Genomic DNA, 17,738 nt, shown 5'->3' on the forward strand with positions numbered 1-17,738 from the left:
AGAAAAAGCCAGTGTATCCTACCCAACAGAGCAGCCTGCTTTGCAAAAACCTTCCTCAGCAAGAATAGACGATTTTTAAGCCAGAATGCTACCAAAAAGTGATGCAACTAATGGACTCATTTCTTGGCTAATGACAAGAAGGAGGAGCAAAATAAAAGGGGATGACTTATACAAGTGATTATAAATGTTGAACCACGCATCTGCAGAGTTGGAAGGGAGAGAGCATGTTCAGTTAAGGTTTTATCTCACTAGAAGGAGGAAACAGCTCGCTTAATACTGTGACCTATTTTCTGTGGGCCATTTCCAAACTACAAAAGCGGCAGGCACCCAAGCTACCTATCTTGGTCACTGAGAGCCTAAAATACAAAACAAATAGAATGAAAATGCTCTCTCCCAATCTGTTCTTCACAAAAACATATTACTTCACTGACGTGTCACAGGATGGCATGTATTTGCTGGGGTAATAAAGTAAAAGATGTAAGGTAGGAGAGAGAGAGAAATTAGAATCGCAATAAAAGAATCAACAACAACCACCACCAGATAAACATATTTTTGCAACCAGATAAACATATTTTTATAAAAGATGGAAAAAGTTGCTGTTTTTCTTCTGATTGTTCACCACTGTTGCCATCTGCTGACAGAAGTACTTGTATTTACTGCTTAGGGCTGACACACAGTAACGTAAAAATGGGTCTTCAGAGTACAGGCCAGGGCATGACTTGTCTCCAGTTAACAGTATTTTAATTTAGCAATTCAAATTGTTGCAACATACAGCCTGTTGTACAAAAAAGAAACATAATGACCAGACATATCTGAGTATGTTTCACACTGTTGTAGCTGTTTGTTAACAGAGGTAAGAAACTGGAAGCTCATTGGCCAGCTTTGTAATTAGCAATTCGAATCAATAACCTCATTAAAATTAATTTAAGTATTTTACCAGTTTTCAGCCTGCAGCATATGCATCAACTTAAGCGAAGTCAAAGTAGTACATAATTCTAGATAGCTAAATTTATCCTTCACTTGCTCAAGACCAACAAGTCTACAACTGCGTAAATGCCATCTAGCTATTCTAACTGCAGACGCATAACACCATATAGACAAAATATTAAGCAGGCCCATTTGACTTTCCTAAAAACAGGTATATTACAGCACACAAATCATCTAGAGGAGATTCAGAAGAAAACAGCTTATCTAACCGTTCTTCCAGAAGTTAAGCAAAATCACGCAAAGATTAGCTAAGCCTTTAATAAGTATCTGAGTATTAAAGAACAGCAGTTTATCACTTTAAAGATCTTGTTTTACAAACAAGAACAGATACTTAAACAATGCCAAAGCAGGCATTAAGGAAGAATTCACTACGTTTTTTCTCTTGCTAACTGTATTTAGGTCAAAGAGAAAGAAAAACACACCTACCTGTTGTCCATCTTGATAGTTGTCTATACTTAACGTCTGTGTTGCCATCATGGTTAATAAAACATCAGTTACAGCAAATCATCATAAGTATGAACAAATATTCCTTGGGGGGGAGGAAAAAAAAGAGTTAGTAACAGAAGTGACCACTTGGAATCCAGTTCTGAAAGTTCAAAAAAGGATAAAGATTTACACACACCTCCACCTAAAAAAAAAAAAAAAAAAAAAAAAAAAAAAAAAAAAAAAAATCAAATCAGTGAGTAGTTGACGATTACAGTTACGTGCATTTTCTCAACAAACAAAAAAGCAAAAAGCAAACTCCAAGTTGGAAAATGCAATGGGTTTCATCAGCAAATGGTTAATTGTCTCATTTTATATTTTAATGTAAGATTTTTAATAAGAGGCTGAGGTTCTTTTACATTCACAAACTTCAAGTAAACTTTAGCATTTATTTTTGCACTACTTAACTAACTTATTCTAAGGTAATACATAAAATCTTCTAGAAACAAGCAAAGATTTACGTTTCTGTGCTTTGAATCTGCTAACAACACATTGAGCATTACTGTAACCGAAATAATAATAGTCTACAACCAATGAACCAAATGTAGAAAGTGTTAAGGAATACCCTATTTACCTATGAGTAAGAATCCCATATTCTAACGTTAGGGCCTGAAATCACTTTCAGAAACTGAAGTCGCAAATTGCTCCTGACATCAAGAAACTACCATCCAAGTCATTTAAAGCTCAACAAAGAATGGAACAATATCTTAACACCTTTTAAACAACTGGATCTCTGTGATTATACAGTTTCAAAAGTGACCTAGGAATTCAGAAGTCTCATTTTCATAGACATTTGATACTTTGGGAAATACTAATTTCAATAGGATTTATAACACAAATAAGTTTATGTAAGTTATTACCTCTAACCATTAGCTGGAGTTTGGTGCCAAGATGAGTTAAACTTTTTTTTTTTAAGTTAGACATCCAGTAATTAAAAAAAAAAAAGCATAGCACCACCACCAAATAGAGCTTATCCATCAAATTACTAATTTACATTTCATTTTCTTGTCAGATTAGCAGACATTACAACTGAAATCACGTAATTCATTAAGCTATTACCATTACATATTACCACAGAACTCAATTTTCCTTGACACATGGGAGTCCTAATGTTTAGCTACTGTAAAAAAATTGCAAATTAAAAAAGAAGACAGAGCTCACATCTTGAAAAAAGATTACATCCAGGTATTAATTCTCAGTTTTCTGCTCTCTTCCACTTAAGTCAGTATCAAAGAACTAAGTTTTAGAATTTTTTCCAGTTTAAGATCTGAAACCAAAACTTTTTTTCATTGTAGTGTGTTAAATCACTACAAATTTTTCCAGCTATTTTAAAATCTTTCCTTCACCATTGGATACTACCACAGTATATGACGATTTTGAAGAACACTGTTTACATTTCTGGATATTTTCCCCTACAGATTATAATAGTCTCAAGTACACATTTCATTTATTCTTTGTTTGCTTAACAGTTTCAGGCACAGAGACAGACCTAACTTCTCAGGACAAAACTCAAGCCTTAGCTTGCATCAAGTCCTTTTCAAAGTGCAATTCCTAAGCATTACTACTTTTTTGTTGTTGTTTTAAACAGCTTTAAAGACCAGAGAATTTTGCCGGGATGACATAAGTATGAATTCCTTTATAAACTAGGTTATCGATTTTCACTCACTCAGGCTTAAATGGAGCTGTTACTCTTTGGGAGTCTTTGCCATTTTACACACACAAAAGCATCTTGGGAACCACAAATATGAGCAGATAGAGCAGGTCTTGGTTCTGGCACTGGGCCATGTGCTTGCAGAGCTGAACAAGTTTCTATCTGTAAGCAGCACGCATGTATCTTCTTAAGTAGCTTGTGGAACATTAGCTAAAAGGTATGCTACAGTTTGGGAACTCCTATGCTAAATTATGGTGTTTTTTTAAGAATACAATTTACAGAGAAAAACAGTAAAGACTGCATTTAGAGTTTTTCTAATAGCTTTAATGAAAGTATTTTCTGGTTCTAGTTGGTTGATCTGTCTTTACAGAACATCGGTATCTCTTTCTTTGAAACTCCAAAAATATTACTGATTTCTTCACCAAAATAAAATAAAATTTAAAAAAAAAAAAAGGGGAATGACATAAATGCACTCACTGATAGAAGTACTTCTGATTTTTTTATATATAGATATAGCTATGAATCGTTTAAAGTTAAATCAGCATTTGCCACAATAACAAAGTGAAATATCTTTCAAAATACTTTAAGGGGATGCATTCTAAAACATCAGAACTGTAAGCATTTGCCTTACGTTTAAACATTTATATTCTTTCAAAAATGGTAGCTTACAACTGGGGCGTTAGTGTCTTTCTGTATTTACAGAGTGAAAGGGCACATAAAAAATGCTGCTTTTCTTCCTTCTCAAAATGTACACATCTAATTCTCACTGTGATATCCAAAGCACAGATCAGATTACCCTCAAAATAAAGGTAGAACAGTTGAACATATCAAAAAAGGGTAAACACTATTCAGTGATTGTTTCAGAAGCTGAAGAAGTTCCTCACAAAATGCTGTTAAAAAAATCGTTTGGCTGTGGGAGAAAAGTGAATTTCTCAGTCAGAAAGGAGGAAATAAGAAGGGGTAAAACAGTCGTAGAAGAGGAAGAATGTCTCGGAGTTAAGCAAGGATGTGAGATCATTATTAGTGACACAAAGAACAACATGGAGAGGGAAGCAACAAAGATAACACATGTAAACTGGTGAAGACAATAGGACATGGCAAGAATTTCTGGAGAATCAAGACAAATTGGACCAACCCTTCCTTTCAGATTTCCATAAGGAATAGATATTCCACATCTGGAAATCCCTCAGGCCACACAAAGGAAGAAAGAGGTGCACAGCTTTGAGCTACATCCATAGATTACTTAATCAAGAAGGACTTTTACCCTATTCTCTCCCTTGGGAATGGCTGGAGAGAACTCTACATGGGTATATCCTTTATTTCCCGTAAGAGCTTCCCCTCTGACTTACAATTACTGTAGAAGATTAAGCTATTAGGCAAGATAGCAACTGATGAGATTTAGTGAAGACAACTACTGCAAAGCAAGAAGAACAAATTGAGCTAATCACACACTTAAATTGAGGCAATTAACTGAGGAATTACTATGGTTCACTAAAGAGAAACATCTTCTCATTACCCAGTAGTGGTAAGAGACAAACTATGTTAAACATCAAGAAAAATAACTGAAAAGGTAATTACACATTTAGCTTTTATAACCTAATTTAGGATACAGCATCCAGTTCTAGTTAGCAGATAAACAGCTTAAGCAGATGTTCATTCTGCAAACAATGATGTTAGATAAAGCTGGTATCACTCCCAGATGTTTATCACTGCCACACTGCCAGAGCTAATTACTTCCACAGTTCTACCACTGAGCTCACAGAACACGCGAATGATTTCTGATCCTTTTTGCATCACGTCAGCTAGGCCAGTTCAACCCACTCGCTGTTAAAGGTGGCTATGATGGAAACCAGCTGACTCCATCTGAAGCACATTGCTGTGCACTCGCACAACCCCTGCTCTTGGCTGACCTATTAGTGTGGTAATTTCTGGCTCATGTGTGGCAATTATCAACTCGCAGCAGGGCCATCTTTAACCAGCACAGCTACACCCAATACTCTATGGCCTAAGGTATCTGAAGTGCGCCTAGCAACACAAGACTTCTGGACAACTTAGCTTTAAACATGTCAATTATCCTTGGTTAAAGAAAGCAAGAGTAGAAGGAAAACTGGGCCTTTGTGTTATATCAAAGAGTTACAAATAACAAAAAAACCCCAAGGCTGACAGAGTCAGCCAGTCTGCTTCATGCAGAACAGAATTAACTCTCATTCTATTTATTTTGAAAACAAAGTGTGAGAAAAAAGCAAGGAAATGTCTACAGTCGTGTAAACTAGAAGCCGATGCATGAACTGCAATCAGAAACTCCATGGATATGTGTCAAAACAGAATTCATAAAAGCCTTGTGTTCTGCAAAACAAAGCAAAACAAAAAAATTCAAGCCTTTAATAAAAATAAGAAGGTAAAAAGTAGAGTAGAAAGGAAGCTAAATTAAGAGGGGTAATTATAATCAGAAATGTGGAGACTTTGTGCAAGTTAACGAGTACCTAAGAGAAGAGATTAAAGGTCAGCTGAAACATGTACACAGAGTGATGACTTAACATACATCACTCCTCACTTGCTCTACTTACTCCTTCATAATTAAGAACAAAGGGACCACCCAGTAACACTAACATAAGGTGTAAGTAAGCCGCTGGACTTCAGTAATATCATTTTTAACATATACAAGCTACAACAGATGTTTGTAAGAGATATAAATAGTTATGCTTCAGGGTATAAACCAACCACTAACTGTCTTAGGGTTGGGAAGAAACTACCTGGCAGACTCGTTAACAAGTAATCGTTCCTTCTAATTTTCCCCAGTACATGTTCCTTTGAAGTCCTTCAGAGAGAAATGGATGATTGGCAGATTCAGCACGGCTATTTGTTCATTCTTATTTAATGTTAGTCCTGGTACTTGCTCTACAACACAGGTCCTTACATTCACATACAAAGTTAAAAAGAAACAAAAGTCAAAACAGCGAGCCCATTTGACACATGAAAAGCATCTAGAACTGGCTTCACTTTTGGTCAAAATACATAATGATATTTGCTTCCATGGCACACTGCTTTCTAAAGTAGATAAAATATTGGCCGTGAGAAAGCTGCTCACCCCTTTCCTTCAATGGGTTGAAGGAGACATTATCTTGTTCCAGCAGAGTGAATCCCACTGACGTACAACACAGGGGAGAAAAACCTAAAAACCAACAGAGAAATATTATTCAGAAGGAGACAACAACATAGATCACACTTTCTGAGACAATATGACTAAAGAAAATATTTTGGTTTATTATGTGGTTCCCTCCCCAAGTTCAAATAAACTGACTGGGTTTTTTGTGCATGTTTTGCATTTTTTTTTTCATTTTTAAAAATCTCTAACCACCCCCACTATTTGAATTTTCCCTCATCTTATTCCATTCTTTCTCCAATTTATCGTCACTGACAACTGTAACAGAAGGCTACATTTGGACTGCTAACTCACTTGCTGTTTAACCTTTATATTTTACTCTCTAGCTCAGTGTCTGTCTGCTTAGACTAGACAAGACACATCCCAAAAATAAAACTATGAAATGCAAATAGGAACAACTAATTAGTGTTGTAAAAATTAAGCATGAAACCAAGAAAGGTGAAAGACTATTTAATTTAAATCTCCTCCACAACAATGCTTTGATTTTACCAAGGAATGTATTCTAATGATGGCTGTGATCAAATGATCTACTACATGATAAAAACTAATAGACTATAGAAAGGGGTGTGAGCCATTATTAGGATCACGTGTTCTGTGAAGACAGGTTCTGCTGCAGAATTATTCAGCAATTTTAAAAAACTTTCCAAAAATTACCATGTAAAATTACTTTAATTATATTTAATTTAATAGCATCTGTTTGATATAATAAAGCTACTTTTAAAGAGTAGTAATGATTGTGAAAGCAAAGTAGCAAAGATTGTGAAAATATATTTAGAAAACACAACTGCTGAAAAGCATTTTAAAAAGTCTGCAAAACTATCTCCCAGGAAGTTTCAGACATTGATGTTGCACAAAGACCATCTGAAATGATATGACAGCTAAAACACACAGCTAAGATCTTGAATCGGATTATCTCCGTTTCTCACATAGACAAAGCTCCTGTGTTGCCAGTTTTGCCAATTACGAAAGAACCGGATTGAGAATAACTCCAGTATTTTTGAAAGTGAAATGAAGTTGGTATTTGGAGTTGAGAACCAAAATGTACCCATGCAAAGTGGAGAAGTAATGTTTTCCAGAGACATTCAAAGAAAAACAAAATGCTAAGAGCCACTCAACGTAGATACCACCCCTGGTTCATGAAACCTAGTTCTAAAAGAGCAGGGAAGATAGTCTGAGGAGTTATAAGGCAGTATATGCTTCAGTCATTGGTTAGAGATGAAATACTGAGCTAGAAGGAGTCTCGGTCCCAACTGATATACCTGGTCTTGAAGCCTGAAAGGGCAGACGACACATTAAAAATTCTCACCACTTTCTCTTAAACCTTCAAAGAACTATATTTCCAAATAACGGGCTTCTCTCATTTTTGCAACTTCTAATTCTCTTATGAGGAGACAGTGTACTCTCTGATTCTCTTCTTTGTATGCTATTTATCTTCTATAATTTTGGTGCTCATTTTCACCCACCTCAACTTACTGGGCTATTGCCAAATAGAGGACTTCTCACTATTTATAGCATCTTCTGAATGTAGGCCACTGCCCAATAAATTTGTATTATCTACTCCTTGTCTCTGCTCAGACATAAAGGACTACTTCACCATTGTGAATCTGAAAAAAAAAAAAAACCCTGCTCCCTTCATTCATAAACAACTGCAGCAAAGAACTGATTGTGCCACGGCTGCCAGTCAAAAATATTTCATGTATGAAGAAGCAGTCCTTGCCTGCAAAGCCTTCAGCTGAAACTCTGGACACAGGCAAGTTTCTAGACAGCATATGAGATATTGAGGGCAGGAAGAAAGAAGTACTGAAGAAATGCAGGCCCAGGTGAAAGATGCTGCAGAGAAAAATGTTTGGCTGAGAAGGAGCCAGAGGACATTGTAGTCATATTGCCTTCTTCCAAGAGACACTTGACAGCAACTAAGCCTAGAGTCTACCCTAGAACATATCAGACAAGAAAACAAGAGAGATCTGAGCTTGCATGTTATCTCCTCTCATATATCTCAGTGGGGGCAAGAACAGGGAGGAGATACACCTGGTAAAAGATGGAGGCAACACCAGGGCACTGTGGAGCCTAAACTTAGAACTGCTATCACAAATTTGGTTTTTTCCTTTTATTCCTCTTGCCAACTTGTTTTTTCCTTTTATTCTTCTTGCAGACAAGCTTTAAAGTCATGGTATCATAATAAAGAAGATACTTAACTATGAAACCAAAACCAAGGGCAACTTGCATATCACAGCTGAAGTTCCTACTATTGTTTTTATGATCTTGTTCATTCAAGTGTAGAAGAACCTTTTTTTTGGTCGTTCTCTCACTCTGCATGTCGGATAGTAAGAAACGAAGACGTGCACACATTCACATATACAAATACTAGGAGACATTAAGATCAAGATACATTTATATATTTACAAATTCGAATAATAATAATGAATCAATATGTAGAGTACATATGCCAACATGCCATTAGGGATTCATTCTACCTTTGCTGCAGTGGTTATTTATCTCCATCAACCTGCCTACAAAGACGCATTCAGTAAAATTAAGACAAACAAACCAATGTGAAGTTGATGCACACAAGTTTATTAAAACTGTGCTCAATGAGAACGTGCTCATTCAGCACCAAGGTGGCTTCCACTTCCTCTCTCTTATGTGCTTACAAAGTATAGTAATTGTTTAGAACATTATACTTTTAGAAATATGATGTTCCTGTTCAGGAATATAATACCAGCCTCAGGGAGTAACACTAGGCAGATACAGCTAAACAGTTATTACCCAACAGCTATGCTGTCAATTTCCCTGGGAGACAAGCCCTAAAAATCCACAAAACCAATTTCTGGCTGCAGTAGAACATCTTACTTGGTGTCACTTTTTTCCCTTTATTGTTTTTTAGTGCAATAAAGTTATTTATATATTAATCTTGATGAATACGAGATTACATTAAAAACCAGAGTATATTATACTTTAGGAAACTGAAAATTAAAAATAAATTAAAACCCACCACTAAAGTTGAATTTCTTCAGAAATACAGGCTACACTGTCGGCCTTCATCAACCTTTCTTTGCCTGTAGGATTTTGAACATACGCACTACATAACACTGACTTTATTCAGTAAGACCTCTCGAAGACTAGATATACTGCTTTGTTGTCCCATTAATCTTTCATAGCATCCTCTTTTCATATCATCCCATTTCGGAACTTAACCAGCCATACTAAGTGTTTATATCACAAGCTATGCTCCAAGCATCACCACACAATGTCACACAGCATGACAAACGACAAACCATCCCACAAACAGATTTGCATTCCTTTATCAATTCACTCTTTGTGTAAACTCTGCTTTTGGTATTTTAGAGGAATTCTGGAAATTCTCCTATTTGCAGGTACAAAATATGAAAAAAATATTATAAATAAATGTGTCACTTTACAAGCTAAAATTGCATATGCAGTAACATAAAATGGATATTAACAATGCATACGACAATAGAAATTTCTCAAAGTACAATAACAAAAGTAGAATTAAGGGTATCTGGGTCTTTTGAAGAACTTCAGCTCCTTGATTCTGCATACATCTTTTGTGTTTACAGCAGCATATTTCTTGGGAAGTATAACGATTTTTCATGTTAATGTACTTCCCAATTTACCACGGTGCTTCTCAACAACAAGGAAAAGAAAGACAAGGAATCCTATCCAATCTAGTAATAAAATAATGTCACCTCAGTATGCTAGGTATCCTTCCTCCACTAGCTCCTGGAATTGCAGAAGGAAATCCTCTCCTACCTTCTGCAAAATGAAAACTTCATTCTTCTATTAAAAGATGCTCAAATTCAAGAAACTTCCTGCAGCATCTCAATTTCTCCTATCAATTTCACACTGTTATTTGACCTTGCTTTATTAGCACCATAAAGTAAGGAATTAAGGCGACTCAAGAGAAATTTTGGTAAAAGGAAAACAAAACCAGGGGGAACGGAAACCTCCCTTCTTTAATTGCTCCAAGACTCACAAGGGATTAGGGTATGAGGGAGCGAAAAATATTTCCCATCACTCCCTCATCCATCCCTAATATTCACATAGTAAATGAAGGTTCCTTCAGGGTTGTTTTGTTTTCTTCTGTATTCTTAAAACTGCAAACTGACTTTTTACATTTCTTGCTTGTGAATCCTAGCATACAAATAATTAACCCCCACACATATCTACTTGTCACAGAACAGAGAAGTATTTTTTTTCCCCTCAGTATTTATGCAATGTGCTGTCATTATAATGTTTTAGACTCAAAAATCAAAACAACAGCGCAGTATCTGCCTTGCTGCTATTGCGGTAAGAGGACTGCATTAAAAAGACTACCAAGAACCCCTTACATACCAGAGGACGTGTACCGGCAGTTCCACAGCTGGAACTGATTCTGGTACAACTTTGCTACTTAATGATATTTAATTACTTTTTCAAACACAACTTCATTTAAAAAAAGAAAGATAACTCCACTCTGCACATCTCCCCAGCATTCACCATATGGATAAACAACAAGCTTGCATATGTACTAGACACAATTCCATTCCTTTGCCATTGAAGCTTTTAGAATATCCACAGAAGCGTGGAATTAATCTCTTGCTTCTGGAGATATGCATTTTATCATATCCTTCCAAGAAAATTAAACCAAAGCAACAGGAAATCCTATTTTAATAATGATTTATATCAGCACTCAAACTATGACTAAAATTAATCTTGTTTTGTGTTTATACTTTGCGGTTTCATAAAGATGACACAGAATAACCAGCAATCTCACTACGTCTTTATTGCTATTGAATTCTTTATAATGTTAACAAGCAGTTTATTTAAGCATATGTAAGTTTTCCAACATTTTTATTATAAAACATAAAGGTTTCTAATTATTCTTTCCATGAAAGAATTCCTAATGCTACTGAAGTACAGTTAAAGGATTAAAAAGTTTTATTTAACTAATAACTGCATTTAAAATGGACTTCAGATGTTGAATACATAAGAAAATCTCCTCAACACATTTTTGGCATTTGAATACTTCATCAAGATTACGATCTTCTGTTGTCAATTATTTCATTTTTATGTCCCTTATGGTTTCAGAAATAATGAGCCTGTCAATGAACTAAGCATTAACTTGGACTAGCCAAATAAACTAAAGTGACACAAAATCCTGGTCCTGCAACCGTCTGTCAAATCCACTGCCGGTCAGTAACTTTTCTAGAATCTTCTCTCTTTTGACTCTATCATTTGGTGGAACATGAAGAACTTTGTTTTGCTACTAAGTTTAGGCCCTAAAATTAATTGCTACTTTCTTTTTTCAATTAGCTTTTGCAAGGAAGAGGTGCCATGCTCTAGCCGACTGTTGGAGAAGAGCTCTATAGGCTCCCTTACTTTTCTATCCATGCTCTTTCTGCTTTTCAGCCTAGTACTACCTCTCCCTGTTGTTCCTTCCACACCAATGTACAGCTTGTCCTCTTTCTCACCTCTTGCCCTCTCTTGTTCCCTCCACTTCTGACCATTTGTAATTTTGCGAGTACCATCCTTCTCAGGTTCCTGGGCTTACTGCATTTCAACCAAGCTTCAACCTCTGTTCCCCACCTCTCCCCAAACACCAGTCTTCATCCCTCCATGAATATAACTGCTGCCTAAGTATTCTGGGGTTGAGAGAGAAGCACAGATAAAGAAAGACTATTTAGGACTAAACTTACCCATCACCTACTGCTGTGGGGATACATTATGCTTAACTACTTGGTCCAGATGATGACTACACAGTCAGGTGACATACAAGGACCAACAGACAGGAAGATACTCATGTTACACAGAATACTCCGATATTTAGTCAATAAATATTTGCTGACTAACATGCATGAACCAGTTTTTCAAGAGCTCACAATTCATTGAAGTTTCTCAAGGAACAGCCATATGCTCTGTATGAATGTTTACACTCTCTTCCACTTTCCCCTCCGCAATGCCAAATTCCAGAACTCAAGTGTTGATACGCTCTTAAGCCAAACAAGCATTTCCCCTCTGCTTTAAATTAACATATTTACTTTCTCTTAAAGTAATTTTCAAAATGCTGAGATATTTTAGCTTAAAGTTCCCAGAATAACTCTGCTCAAACATACTCATCAAGGCAATTTTCAGTATGACTAAGAAATAAGCTACTGAAAACAACATCTCAAAATAAAAAAAAAAGAATAATCAGGTAACCTTGCTCCTGGCATGGCTACTATCATAGCCTAGAACACACACAAATGGCCTAGAAAACATATAAATTAAGTGATCATAGGCTGACCTAGAAGTTCAAGTTCTTCAGTTATAAAGCATACAACACAGCACACGTGTTTTCATTCTCCTGTTCTCTAGGCATGTTAAACACGTATAATGCTCCAATTTCTGGTTTATAATTGCCTCTGTTTCCTTTGAATATGAAAGACTTGAATTTTATTTTTCAGTAATAAGTATTATAATATCCTTTTCCCTTTGTTTTGTACGCTATGTAAATTGAAAAAAGCAGGATGTGAAGTACAGACATATTTCCTAGTTTCCTCTGTCCTCAACAAAAAACACGGGCAATTCCAAAAACTCACACATAAAATATAAACTGGAATTTGATGGTTTAAAAAAATGGATCCCTCTTTCAGTACCCCAGCAGTAAGCCATCATATTCTACTCTTTCGTTTGAATTTACCGTCAGCTGCAGCAGATGACAGTTATAGACCCATGGTATGGCAGGCTAAGGCATAATACATGATTATCACAGTCAGTTAGTACCCATTTTCAAAAATCACCTTTTGACTGTCTAGGTACTTAAATGGCCTGCTTAACAGCAAATAGCTCTTTTATACACACATGTAGAAAAAAAAATGACAACAACATGGCCTGGAGCAGTTAGAATCAGAATGTCCTGAGTTGGAAGGGACCCACAAGGATCATTGAGTCCAACTCCTGTCCCTGCACAGGACAATCCCACAGGTCACACCATGTGCCTGAGGGCCTTGTCCAGTCTCTTCTTGAACACTGTCAGGCTTGGGGCCGTGACACCTCCCTGGGGAGCCTGTTCCAGTGTCCACCACCCTCTGGGGGAAGAACCTTTTCCTAATGACCAACTTAAACCTCCCCTGGCACATCTTCCTGCCATTCCCTCAGGTTCTGTCGTTGGTCACTAAGGAGAACGGTTTTGCATCTGCCCCTCCTCCTCTCCTTGTGAGGAAGATGTAGCCGCCATGAGGTCTCCTCTTAGTTGCTATATTTAAAACAAACAAGCATGTTCATATGAATGAAAAGCAAGCATATGATGACAAGCAGACCCAAGGTTTATTTCCACTTCCAACAAAGACTTCCTTCTTGTCCTTCAGTAACATACACGACTTGTTATCTCCACACTGCTGGCAGAGGAACCAAGTTACTGCCCTTTGCCAGCTTCAAAATAACATGCCAGTGCTCCATTTACAGCAGAGATCAGTATTTCTGATTCTTGGTGTCATTACTTTATTTTCTACTCCTAGTTTCCACTCCTAGTTCCATCTGATGATATCCATATTCTACAGTTATGACATGAAACAATCTTATTGAACAAAGTGAAGAACCTGCTAACAAACATGAATACTTTAGCATTCAGTTACCTTGGGGAGAGCTACAATGGTCTGGGTAAAATACTTTGGTAACATCTGGCAGCAAGTAAGCAAAGGAAAAAACTCCATCAGCAGCATTTTTCCTTGCTCTTGGAATCCTCTTGCTTAGAAGAGCAATAAGTTTACATTTTGTACAGCATTAAGCCGTGGTAAAATACTCCCCAGCCCTGAGACTTATTATTTATAAGCCTACAGACTCTTAACAACTGAGACTGGAGCAACCCGCCGCTGCAAGAGAGAAGTAACATTTGCAGAATTTTAAATTTCACAGACACACAAAATAAGTTAGTCTTTCTTACATCAAAATAAAAGTATCAATCTGCTTTATTGTAAGCTTTCACAAGTGTGTTAGTTTTGCAGAGGTAACATTTGGCTTCCAGACCACTACACAATACTCTGAAATACAATTTGGACTACATCTTGCTTCATTCAGGACATTAACAGAACCATCAGAACAACCAAATCCACTATCACAGTAGTGGTCCTGAGGATCATTCACCCTTGACCATTAGTACAGAGCTTAATACCAGCAGAAGAGTTATTCTTTTCCAGGAAACTGAATTGCTTCTAAACAATTCTAAACTTGCTGTGGTAGCAACTAGAATTATTATCACTGTATTACAGCACTGCATTTACAGTACAGGGAAAGGTATGAGAAAAATACATTTGAAAACAAAATTCTGAAAAGTAAAGTACAGCTTCTAGAAGACATATCCATTTTATAGGACTGAAGTATTTAGAACAAACACGTATATTTCATTTATTCTAAACTCCTTTCAGTTGTACTAATGGAAGACAGGAGCCGGCAATGTACATTTGCAGCTCAGAAGGCAGATCCATATCTTGGGCTTCATCAAAAGGAGTGTGGCAAGGAGGTCAAGGGAGGAGATTCTGCCCCTCTACTCTGCTCTGGTGAGACCCCACCTGGACTCCTGTGTCCAGTTCTGGAGCCCTCAGTACAGGAAAGACATGGACCTGTTGGAGAGGGGCCAGAGGAGGCCACAGAAATGATCAGAGGGCTGGAACAGCTTTGCTGTGAGGACAGGTTGAGCTGGTGCTGTTCAGCCTGGAGAACAGAAGGGTCCAGGGAGACCTTATTGTGGCCTTTCAGCACTAAAAAGGGGCCTATGAGAAAGACGGGGACAGACTTTTTAGCAGGGCCTGTTGCGATAGGACAAAGGATGATGGCTTTAAACTAAAGGAGGGGAGATTCAGGCTAGACATGAGGAAGACATTTTTTATTAATATAATCAGGGTAGTGAGACACTGGCAGTTTGCCCAGAGAAGTGGTAGATGCCCCATCCCTAGAGACATCCCAGGCCAGGCTGGACGGGGCTCTGAGCAACCTGATCTATTTGAAGATGTCCCTGCTCATGGCGGGGGGGTTGGACTAGATGGCCTTTGAAGGTCCCTTCCAACCCAAAATGTTCCATGATTCTATGAAGACTGCAAGGACCTAGTTTTAATTTTTTTCTTTTTTTTTAATCTTCAAAAGATAATCCAAATTTTTAAAATTGTATCTAGATCAAGAGTACAAATCAAGGCTGTGAATTACCTAACATTAGACTAACTTTTTATATGACAAAGTGAAATTTCAAAATACAAAATAAAAGCTTATCTTTGCCCTGCAAAATAAAGTAAATGGAGCTATGCCTTTCACCACTTAGCTGAAACTTATGTTAAGAAAACATAGTGGAACCTACACTGAAGTCTTCTTGTGAATACTTTAATCATAAGATGACAAGAAAATATGTACAACAGTAACAGTCAACAGGGAAAATGCACAATACACTTCATAAACTGAAAATAGAACATACATTAAAAAATAGCAGAATTACTTATTTTGGACAAATTAAAAGCAATGACATATCAAGAAGTACAAAACTGTTTCTTCAGACTAAACACATGTGAAATGTTTTGGGTATTTTTTCCTTACAAGTTTTTGAAAACTTTAATGTAATGATTATATATGGCTACACACAGACTCAGAAAAGGATAATTCTGCAATTTTATTTCACAGAGCCATTTAGAAAATGCACTCAAAATGCATTTGCTGTTGCTTGATACTCTAGCAATGACAAGCTCTGAAAATACATAGAAGGATTTCTGCTACAATCACAACGATTTGTTTCCTGGTTCAGCATAATCCATTAAATTTGTACATGCAGCTAACAGGGACTAATCAGGACTCAAGACTTCACCACTTACCCAGCTGCAGAACCTACATTACTTTAACTACACATACATAACTAAAGGGATATAACCCCATAGCACAGGCAGACCGTAAACAGTTTATAAGCCACGAAGGAAAGGGAACAACCTGTAAGTGTATTCACAGTACGGAGAATAGTGAGGTGCATAAATTTATTAAGCTGTAATTGTTACAATTCCCCTAATCAAGCAATCTACACTGGTAAAACTCTGTGCAGCGCACGCTCCAGAATAAAATCAGGAATAGTATTATGAACTAACTATATGTGCATGCTTTTGTAAAGACTAAGAATTTTTTAGCTTTTTAAAAAAGCAATTAGATGAGACATTTAGCATACACTGAAAATTATCTACACCCTCCTGCTATCCTCCATAGGATGCTCGCTCAAGTATTTTCCAACATCCACAGACAAGAACCCATTGTCCATGCTCCCTAATTCTGTAATCTGTTTATATAGAATGCGCACATCATATTTCAAAGAGGGACAAGGACAAAAAAGAATCTTGTTTGGACAGCTCTTCACTGCATGTGATTAAAAATAAAATAAAATTCACTGCATGCCATTAAAAAAACTCCACACTTATAAGGGTATTGTACCAGACCTAGAGTCTCATCTCCCAAAAAGGGTTCACAAACTGCAGCAGCAGATTAAAAAAAAAATTAATACTGAGACCATGTCTCTAAAATTATATGTTCCCATTTAGGACAACAGACAATATTTAAGTTTGTTCGGGTTTTTTTTAAGCGCAATAATCTATAGAGGGAAGTATCACATAGATGTGTTAACTACTTATATTTGCAACTGATGAACTCTGGGCCATACAGCTGGTGTTGTGGGAATGGGGGAGAGCTAACGACTACTCCGCGGAGACTCGGGACATGTGGCTAATTGAGGCAATATTTCAGGATAAAACCAGCACTTGATTTATTATTGTTTACACACATCATAAGCAGGGCCTCTGGGCAACGTCAAGTTTCAAGCTCCTAATTGCGGCTGTGTAAACACTCAGGAAGCCTCCGTCTAAGTGTCAAGAATCCTCTACTCGTAACCGAGCCAAGAGACAATGAGGTCACACCAAAAAAAAAAAAAAAAAAAGAGGAAGAAACCATCTCACGCCAGAACCGCGCACACTGCCCCAAGTGCCAGCCGCGAACAGAATCTGCTTTCTATGAATAAGAGGGGAGGCGGCGGGCGGGGGGGGGAAGCACAGCCGAAGACGCGCCAGCCCCCGCTCTCCCGGGGGCTGGGTTCTACCGGGACCGCACTGCCACCAGAGCGGCACCAGGGCCGGGGGGCCACCACCCCACCCCCACGGCGCCGGCACAGGGGCTACGCGCGCCTGCAGCGGCCAACTGCCGCCGGCAGCCCCCTTGCCCCCCTCCCCGGGCCGCACCCGGCTGCGCAGCGGCAGGTGCGGAGGGAAGGCAGCTGCCGTGGTGGTTTGATCCCCGCCACAGGCGAGGGCTGCCCAGGCTGGGTGGGACCGGGTCGCCGGGGCTTGGCCTGTCAGGACAGGGAGGGGGGGCGGGTGCGAGGACCCCGGAAAGCCCCTGCCCACCCCCCTCCTCCCCTAAGGAACGGCTGCCAACACGGCGCTGGCCCTTTAAGTATCGCGTCGC

At 38.0% G+C, this 17,738-nt stretch overlaps 1 protein-coding gene across 4 annotated transcripts in view; it reads right to left on the bottom strand.

The window, feature by feature from the left end:
• Positions 1–17,738, bottom strand: part of PKNOX1 (PBX/knotted 1 homeobox 1) — a 59,441-nt gene that overhangs the window by 30,544 nt on the left and 11,159 nt on the right. For 2 of the 4 annotated variants that reach the window (XM_065628862.1, XM_065628837.1), the window contains exons 2-3: positions 6,210–6,293; positions 1,414–1,516 (exon numbers count right to left, since the gene is read on the bottom strand). In XM_065628862.1, coding sequence (XP_065484934.1) covers positions 1,414–1,464 — 51 coding nt within the window. In that variant the 5' untranslated portion in view covers positions 1,465–1,516; positions 6,210–6,293. Of the gene's footprint in view, positions 1–1,413; positions 1,517–6,209; positions 6,294–9,276; positions 9,599–17,061; positions 17,665–17,738 lie in introns of those variants that run through there. The other 2 variants (XM_065628846.1, XM_065628853.1) reach the window with 2 other exon arrangements.

Source organism: Caloenas nicobarica, chromosome 1 (assembly GCF_036013445.1).
Source record: "Caloenas nicobarica isolate bCalNic1 chromosome 1, bCalNic1.hap1, whole genome shotgun sequence".
NCBI classification, from domain to species: Eukaryota; Metazoa; Chordata; class Aves; order Columbiformes; family Columbidae; genus Caloenas; species Caloenas nicobarica.